General features: G+C 48.7%; 1 protein-coding gene across 6 annotated transcripts in view; it reads right to left on the minus strand.

Moving 5' to 3' along the window:
• Positions 1 to 4,597, minus strand: part of AHCY (adenosylhomocysteinase) — a 50,111-nt gene extending 45,514 nt beyond the window's left edge. For 5 of the 6 annotated variants that reach the window (XM_063600877.1, XM_055104973.1, XM_063600878.1 and 2 more), the window contains exon 1: positions 4,437 to 4,597. In XM_063600877.1, coding sequence (XP_063456947.1) covers positions 4,437 to 4,464 — 28 coding nt within the window. In that variant the 5' untranslated portion in view covers positions 4,465 to 4,597. Of the gene's footprint in view, positions 1 to 4,127; positions 4,146 to 4,436 lie in introns of those variants that run through there. The other variant, XM_057300911.2, reaches the window with a different exon arrangement.
• Between the last annotated feature and the right edge of the window lie 5,201 nt (positions 4,598 to 9,798).

Below are 9,798 nucleotides of genomic sequence, written 5' to 3' on the forward strand. Positions count from 1 at the left end.
CTTCTAGATAGCAGTAGTAAATTAGTAAAAATACTAGTAGTCCCTGATATGCAGAAATAATGGCGTAAGCTGTCTTTCTCTCTGTCTCCTCTCCCTCCCTGCCTCGGCTGCCAGGCAGGGAAGGGCCCCCTGTCCAGTGGACACGTGACCCACATGACCTTACCTATCATTGGAGGTGACTCACATTCTTTACCCTGCCCCTTCTGCCTTGTATCCAATAAATAACAGCGCAGCCCAACATTCGGGGCCACTACCGGTCTCCGCGCATTGGTGGTAGTGGTCCCCCGGGCCCAGCTGCCTTTTCTCTTGTCTCTTTGTCTTGTATCTTTATTTCTACACTCTCTCGTCGCCGCACACAGGGAGAGACCCACCAACCCTGTGGGGCTGGTCACTACACTGTCCCTGCTCCATGGGGCCTGATTCCATATCCCCTCTCCTCCTTAAGGACTTCCATACTCCACTAAAACGCTCTTTCGTCCAAAGACCAGCCTGATCTCCATACCTGATGCAAAATTACCTAAGACCATGTTTCTACCAGCAGCACAGATTGCATGAATGACTTGCCCTCCTTCCTGAAACCCTTTCTTTACTTGGCTTCTGTGACTGTCCTGTGCTTTTCCACCTACCTTCCTGGTTCCTCTTTAGCTAACAGACTTTAGGGTTTGGGGGCCCTCAGGGCTCCATCATCTCCCAGTTCTCTTATGTTTACCAATTAAGCTCATCCAGTCTTATGGCTTTACATACCTTCTCTACGTGGATGACTCCCACGTATTTATCTCCAGCCCAAACTACTCCCCTGAACTTGAGACTCGATGTGATCCAACTGCCTCCACAGCACCTCCACTTGGATGTCCAGTTGGATCTATTATGTGTCATGTTGGAGTCCTCATGGCTCCTTTGCCCCCAGTACTGGTTATTCTCCCAATCTTCCCATTTTAGGAAATGAAACCACCATTCAACCAGCTACTCTGCCCAAAAACTTAAGATTTGATTCCTCTTTTCCTCTTTCACCTCAATCAGCACGTTTTTGGCTCAACAAGTGAAATATATAAGCAATCCAATTGCATCTCACCACCTTCATCTAAACTGTCACTTCTCAGGCTGGGCGCAGTGGCTCACAGCCTGTAATCCCAGCACTTTGGGAGGCCAAGGCGGGCGGATCACCCGAGGTCAGAAGTTCGAGAGCAGCCTGGCCAACATGGCGAAATCCCATCTCTACTAAAAATACAAAAATTAGTTGGGCGTGGTGGTGGGCACTTATAATCCCAGCTACTCAGGAGGCTGAGGCAGGAGAATTGCTTGAACCTGGGAGGCGGAGGTGGCAGTGAGCTAAAATAGCACCACTGCACTCCAACCTGGGTGAAAGGGAGACTCTGTCTCCAAAAAAAACAATAAAGAAATAAATACACTGCCACTTCTCAGTTGGACACTGCCACACTCTCTTCACTGGTCCCATGCTCTAACATGCCATTCTCCCCACAGCAGCCAGAAGAGGGAGGCTCTTAAAAATTTAAGTTACATCACCTCCATTACTCTACTAAAGTAAACAAAACTAAACAAGCAAACCCTCCAATGGCTTCCCTCAATCTTCGGGCCCTATCTGCATGACTGCCTGCCCCTCCTCCATCTCTCCACTTTCCCCCATCACTAGCTGTTCAACACACAGGCTTCCTGACTGACTTCAGGCAAGCTCCACTCATTTCCACCTCAGGGCTTTAACCCAAGCAGTTCTCGGCCTGGAAGGCTCCTCTCAAGCACCTAATACAGTACCTGGCACACAGTAGGTGCTGAAAAAAACCTGGAAACAGAAAGAACCTACTATATCCCTGCTAGAGGAACCAAGAGTGCACCAGGGTGACTCAAATAGAGGCGTAAGATGAGTTGGGACTTCAGTCCCAGTGAAGTGGGGAACCTACAGTTTTCAGGGACCAGCATTCAGAGACCAGATTTGTCTTTTGAAAAGACCCCATTGGCTGCTGTGTGGATCTGTGGAGCAAGAGATCCAGGGAGACCTGCAAGGAGAGAGACCAGACTGGGGTGGTGACCGTGGAGACAGACAAGTGGCAGATCTGCTCACATAAAATGGAGACAATACTACTTTATCTGTATGCATGTCTGTGCCACCCCTGTCTCTGGGTCACCTTTGTGTCTCCAGCACGACCTGGCTCAGAGAAGGGGTCAGCAACTGTTTACTGACCATATCTGTCGTCAGAACTGAATGAAAGATCCATGAGAGGGGCTGGCACATGACAAGGGTGGCAAAGAAAAACAACACAAATCTGAACCTAGTCTGAGTCCCAGCATTTACTAATGACCCAGAGAGGACCCAGAGAGGAGTTTGCTGCAGGTTCCATAGCCAATTAACCGCAGAACCAGAACTGGCAGCCAGGCAGGGCTAGAGCAGAGGCCCCTCTCAAGGCCCCTCCTGGGAGGGGCCCGGCTGTATGGGACAATGGGTTATGCCCTGTGCTGCTAAGCTCCACCCCTCCACCACCACATGTCCCTCCAGCTAAAAATAACTCCTTCAGTGCCCTCGAGGACACTGTGCCAGCCCCACAGTTTTCCCTGGGACCCTCAACTCCAAAGGCACAGGAGAGGCTAGATGCTGCAATCTCTGGAGCTAAGGACTTGCAAAAGTCACAGGAACACCTGTCCCCAGGACAAGCCAAGAGGAACAGCAAGAGCCCCTGTAAACATCAGTTTCTTCATCTGTAAAGTGTGGATAATCATCCCTAGCTTGCTATGCGCCTTAAGTAAAGATAATGCCATATGATCAAGATCTGGCATACAGCAGGGCCTCCTTCCTCCAGCCCCACCCAGCTAAGCTCCCCATTTCCCAAATCCAGCTTTATCTCCACCCACACAACCCAATGGCCCCAATCCTGACCCACTAATCTCTCCACAGTATGACAAGCCCCCATTCCAGCTCTACTATTGATGTGACCTTCACATAACCTTTCTGGGTTCAGTTTCAGCATCCACACAATGGAGACAGTCTACTCTGGTAGCAACTTGATGAACTACTTCAACAGAATCTTTGCAAGTCACCTCCCAAGGGCCTCAGTTTCATGCTCTATATAACGGGATTACGTCCACCTCTATGAAGATTATTGTGTAAACACACGTAAATCACCAGATATACAGCAAGTGTTTCCATAAATGTGGATGGCATTCTCCAGACTTAATAGTGTCTTTTTTTGTTTGTTTTTTTTTTGGGACAGGGTCTTGCTCTGTTGCCCAGGTTGGAGTGTGGTGGTGCAATCTTGGCTCACTGCAACCTCCGTCTCCCCGGCTCAAACAGTCCTCCTGCCTCAGCCTCCCGAGTAGCTGGGAATGAAGGCGCCCGCCACCACGCCCAGCTAGTTTTTGTATTTTTGGTAGAGATAGCGTTTCACCACGTTGGCCAGGCTGGTCTCAAACTCTTGACCTCAAGTGATTCGCCCACCTCGGCCTCTCAAAGTGCTGGGACTACAGGGGTGAGCCACCACACCCAGTCCAATAGTGTCAAAGTTACTTGAAAAGCTACCAGCCAAACTGAACTGGTTTTTGCTGAAAATTCACTAGGATTGTTCCGCGTGTATTCGCTTGCACACAGTGGTGAAAGGGTGCGCTCAGAGATCTAGATGGCCTGCGTTCCAATGTTGCTCCATCACCACCAGCTGTAAGACTGAGGGCAAGTTACCTCTGCCTCAGGATTCTCATCATAAAATGAGAAGTTTCCCTACAGAGCCATGAGACTAGAATAAAGCTAGAAGGCAGTGCCGATCCCACAGGAAACACTAAGTAAACGTTAACTATCCCTGTATTACACTTCAATCGGTGGGACAGCAGGATTTTTCAAACCACTCCAAATTTTCTTCGAGATTTCTGCAAGGCTGCCCCTGCTGGCGGGGTGGGGGACCCCACAGGTTGGGTAACTGGCCCAAAGTCCCAGGGGAGAGGAGGACCCGAGCCGGCCTGGGGCTCGCTTTCCAGGCCTCTCCTCATACACCCTCCGGGGTGCCCTCGCCGTCCCTGTAGGAGGCCCAGAGAGGGGTGGACGCTCGTCGGGGCCGCCCAGCTGGACAGGGTCCGGTCCAGGCCTAGGAGGCCGGGCGCAGGCCCCCCGAGCAGGGTCCGGCAGGTGCCAGCCGTCCCAGGCCGTGGCCAGGTGTGCTCTCCCGCGGAGCACGCCGCCAGTTTGCGGCTCGCAGACCGCGCGGCGGCACCGGCGTCGCGGGGCATGCTGGGACTTGTAGTCCACGGCCACCCGGAACGGCCCGCTCATGGCCGCGCGAGAACTCCAACTTCCAGGTGGCTTCGCGCGGCCAGAAACGCGCCGAGGCTGCGATTCCAGGGGGTCCAGAGCGCCCCGAGTCGGCCCTGCAGCCCCCGCCACGAACAAGCCCCGGGCGGGTGCCGGGCGGCCGCAACCGGCTGCAGGTCCTGGGACTCACCGACTTTGTAGGGCAGTTTGTCAGACATGCTGGCGGCACTCGTGATGGAAACGGGCGAAGGGGGCTGGGCCTCAGTCTGGGAACAGGAACTGGGCGGGCAGCGCCGGGCAGGGATATGCGCGTGGCGCCGACGCCTTTAAATATCTTCCTCGCACTTGCATATTCATGACACGCTGGGGCGGGGCCCAACGCGCAGGGCGGAGCCGGGAGGGGATTTCGATCCCTGAAAAGAAGCCTCAGAATTTCACAAGGCGTGGCCCCAGGAGTCTCACTCACCGGTCCGGAAGGGAGCGCCGGGGGAGGCCTGAGAGCCAGCCGGGCCGTCCTCTCGCTGGTTCAGCCAGTTGATTCAGTGTCAAAACCCAGCGGAACTGAAATTCCGCCAGTTCACTTCCCTGTGCCTCAATTTCCTCATCTATAAAATGGGCCAAATGACATCTGCCACACAGATTATTATAAGTAAAGTTGCAGGCCAGGCGCGGTGGCTCACACCTGTAATCCCAGCACTTTGGGAGGCCAAGGCGGGAGGATCGCTTGAGCCCAGGAGTTCAAGACCATCCTGGGCAACACAGTGAGACCTCAACTCTACAAAAAAAAATTAAAAATTAGCCGGGCGTGGTGGCGCGCGCTTGTGGTCCCAGCTACTTGGGACGCTGAGGCGGGAGGGAGGATCTTTTGAGCCTGGAGATCGAGGCTGCAGTGAGCTATCATCCCACCACAGCACTTGAGCCTGGGCGAAAGGGCAAGACCCTATCTCAAAAAAACCAAAACAAAGTTAAGTTGCCATTTGTCAGGTACCTACTGACATCCCAAACATTCGCCTTACTCCAAGTAACCACCACCCTGAATTTAAGTAAGTTTGCATACATTTCTTATACTTTTACTGCATCCGTATATCATTAAATAGTTCTTTCTGTGTTTAGCACCTTTATATATCAACCGTATTTACCCTTCTGCAACTTGCTTTTTTCTGTGAGCATTATATTTATGAGACTCATGCATATAGCTTGAGTATATTCATTTTTGCTGCTGTATAATTCAGTCATCCTAGGCATGGGAAGGGGGAATTGGTTTCAGGACCTCTGTGGACTCCAAAACCCTTCTATGCTCAAGTCCCTCATATAAAATGAGGCAGTATTGGCATATAACCTATGCACATTCCTCCGTACACTTTAATCATCTCTAGATTACTTATAACTAATATAATGTAAATGCTATGTAAATAGTTGTTTTGTAATTTGTATTATTTTTATAGTTATGTTTTTTTAATTGCTTTTTTTCCCCTGAATTTTTTTTTTTTTTAATGGAGTCTCACTCTGTCGCCCACACTGGAGTGCAGTGGCACCATCTAGGCTCGCTGCAACCTCCACCTCCCGGGTTCAAGCAATTCTCCTGCCTCAGCCTCCCGAGTAGCTTGGATTACAGGCACGCACCACCACACCTGGCTAATTTTGTTTTTTCTTTTTTTGAGACAGAGTTTGGCGCTTGTTGCCCAGGCTGGAGTGCAATGGCATGATCTTGGCTCACTCCAACCTCTGCCTCCCGGATTCAAGCGATTCTCTTGCCTCAGCCTCCCGAGTAGCTGGGATTACAGGCATAAGCCACCACGCCTGGCTAATTTTGTATTTTTAGTAGAGACGGGGTTTCTCCATATTGGTCAGGCTAATCTCGAATTCCCGACCTCAGGTGATCCGCCAGCCTCTGCCTCCCAAAGTGCTGGGATTACTGGCGTGAGCCACCGTGCCCGGCCTCTACTCATTTTTTAACCTAAAAATGAGAAAAGAATTAAACTCTTCTGGCCGGGCGCGTGGCTCACGCCTGTAATCCCAGCACATTGGGAGGCCGAGGCGGGCGGATCACGGGGTCAGGAAATCGAGACCATCCTGGCTAACAGGGTAAAACCCCATCTCTACTAAAAATACACAAAAAAAAAAAATTAGCTGGGCGTGGTGTCGGGAGCCTGTAGTCCCAGCTACTCGCGAGGCTGAGGCAGGAGAATGGCGTGAACCCGGGAGGCCGAGCTTGCAGTGAGCCGAGATCGCACCACTGCACTCCGGCCTGGGCGACGGAGGGAGACTCTTGTCTCAAAAAATAAAAAATAAAAATAAGAATTAAGGTCTTCTATGACATAGTAAATGTATTGGTCTCACTTGATCTGTACATCTGATCTCTGTCTGAGAGTCATGAGGGCCGATGTCAAGCAGAGACTTCCTGAGGGAACGAGGGTCCACGCCTGGGAGGTGGGCAGCAGGGTCCTCACGCATCCCTTTCAGCATTCTGCAGTGCATTGCAGTGTGTAGTGAGTCGTGTCAGTCTAACTAAACGTAGGATCATGTTACTAGGTTGTCCTACGAGAACAGAAAAATGGCTTCAAAATATTCCTGCAAAGAAATGGCAAGTTCCAGATACTGTGAAAATTACCAGCACAGCAAACAAGTAGAAAAGGACACAGCTGACAGGTCTCTTTCTGGTATGAATGCTGGTCTTTATCAGCCATGTTGTAAGGAATGTAATAAAATTTGAAAAAACAATGAAAAAGACACTTTGAAATATGAATTTACAGACCAGGCGCAGTGACTCACACCTGTAATCCCAGCACTTTGGAAGCCGGGGCGAGTGGATCACTTGGGGTCAGGAGTTCCAGACCAGCCTGGCCAACATAGTGAAACCCTGTATCTACTAAAAATACAAAAATTAGCCGGGCGTGATGGTGCACGTCTGTAAACTCAGCTACTCAGGAGGCTGAGGGACAAGAATTGTTTGAACCCAGGAGGCGGATGTTGCATTGAGCCAAGATTGCGCCACCGCACTCCAGCCTGGGTGACAGAACAAGACTGCCTCAAAAAAAAAAAAAAAGAAAAGAAATGTGAATTTACATGCCCTCTCATTAATTAATGATGACTCTCATCCTCACTGTATATCGTGCTTTGAGATATCAGCTAATGAGATATTTGCTAATATTTGTACCGTTAAGTTCATATGAACAAAACTTTGGAGACTGCTGGTCTCAGGAGAAGGTCCAAGCACCTTAGTCTGGCCTTATGCAACCTCTCTAGCAGCAGAATGTTCTAGCCTATGGATATATTGCAATTGATATAGCCAATTTCCTATTATTTCAGCTTCTTTTTTTTTTTTTTTGAGAAAGAGTGTCGCTCTGTTGCCCAGGCTGGAGTGCAATGGTGTGATCTCGGCTCACTGCAATCTCTGTCTCCCAGGTTCAAAGTGATTCTCGTACCTTAGCCTCCCAAGTAGCTGGGATTACAGGCACACGCTCCCACACCCGGATAATTTTTGTATTTTTAATAGAGACGGGGTTTCACCATGTTGGCCAGACTGGTCTTGAACTTCTGACATCAAGTGATCCTCCCGCCTTGGCCTTCCAAAGTGCTGGGATTACAGGTGTAAGCCACCACGCCCAGCCAGGTTCTTTTAATGGATGAACAGTTAAACAAATTGGTACAGCCATACCATGAAATAATACTCAGCAATAAAAAGGAATAACCTTTGATAAATGCAGCAACCTGGATGAATCCTTAGAGAATTATGCTGAGTGACAAAAACCAATTCCAATATATTACATAGTATATTATTTCATTTCTATAATATTCTTGAAATGACCAAATTATAGAAATGAACCACAGATTAGTGGTTGCCAGGTATTAGGTAGGGGACGGGAGCAAGAGAGAGGTAAATGTGGCTGTAAAAGGGCAACATGAGGAAACTTTGTGGTGATGGAATGTTCTGGATTTTGCTTTATCATTGTCAGTATCCTAGTTGAGATGTTTTATTATGGTTTTGCAAGATGTCACCATTGGGAGAAAGCGAGCAAAGGGCATTGGGATTTCTCTGTGTTTTCTTTGTTTCTTTTTTCTTTTTCTTTTTTTTTTTTTTGAGACAGGGTCTGCTATCTAGGCTCACCGCAACCTCCACCTCTGCCAGGCTCAAGCCATTCTCCTGCCTCAGCCTCCTGAGTAGCTGGGATTACAGGTGCATGTCGCTACCACGCGGCTAATATTTATATTTTTAGTAGAGATGGGCTTTCGCCATGTTGGCCAGGCTGGTCTTGAACCTCTAACCTCAAATGATCCACCTGCTTCAGCCTCCCAACATGCTGAGGTTTTTTTGTTTTTTGTTTTTTTTGATGGAGTTTCGCTCTTGTTGCCCAGGCTGGAATGCAATGGCAAAATCTTGGCCCACTGCAACCTCCTCCTCCCGAGTTCAAGCAATTCTCATGCCTCAGCCTCCTGAGCAGCTGGGATTACAGGCACGTGCCACCGTGTCCAGCTAATTTTGTATTTTTAGTAGAGATGGGGTTTCTCCATGTTGGTCAGGCTGGTCTCGAACTCCTGACCTCAGGTGATCCGCCCGCCCTGGCTTCCCAAAGTATTGGGATTACAGGCGTGAGCCACCGTGCCCAGCCCCCTGTGTTTTCTTACAACTGCACATGAATCTACAATTATCTCAAAATAAAAGGTTTAATTAAAAATGATAATGTTCATTGTTGGTGAGTGTATGGCAAAGTTTTGTCACCCATTAAATTAAAAAATTTTTTTAACTTTTATTTTAGTTCAGGGGTACCTGTGCCAGTTTGGTACATAGGTAAACTGGTGACTTGGGGGTTTGGTGTACAGATTATTTCATCACCTGGGTACGAAGCACAGCACCTAAGTTTTTTTTTTTTCTAAACCTCTCCCTTTTCTCACCCTCATCCCTCAAATAGGGGCCATGTCCATTGTTCCCTCTCTCTGTTGATGTGTTTTCATTATTTAGCTTCCACTTATAAGTGAGAACATGCTGTATTTGGTTTTCTGTTCCTGGGTTAGTTTGTTAAGGATAATGGCCTCCAGTTGCATCTATGTTCCTGCAAAGGACATGATCTTGTTCTTTTTTATGCATGCATAGTATTCCATGGTGTATATGTACCACGTTTTCTTTATCCAGTCTACCATTAATGGGTATTTAGGTTGACTCTATGTCTTTGCTATTGTGAATAGTACCTGTTAAATTTTAAAAGATTTGGCCAGGTGTGGTGGCTCAGGCCTATAGTCCCAGCACTTTGGGAGGCCAAGGCAGGTGGATCACTTGAGGTCAGGAGTTCAAGGCCAGCCTGGCCAACATGGCAAAACCCCATCTCTACTAAAAATACAAAATTAGCCGGGCATGGTGGCATGCACCTGTAATCCCAGTTACTTGTGAGGCTGAGGCAGGACAGTTGATTGAATCTGGGAGGTGGAGGTTGCAGTGAGCCAAGATTATGCCACTGCACTCCAGACTTGGTGACAGAGAGAGACTCTGTCTAAAGAAAAAGAAAATCTTTTTTAAGTATTTGAAATCCATAATTATACCCAATTTTGGAGAGTAT

Source organism: Pan paniscus, chromosome 21 (genome assembly GCF_029289425.2).
Source record: "Pan paniscus chromosome 21, NHGRI_mPanPan1-v2.0_pri, whole genome shotgun sequence".
Lineage (NCBI taxonomy): Eukaryota > Metazoa > Chordata > Mammalia > Primates > Hominidae > Pan > Pan paniscus.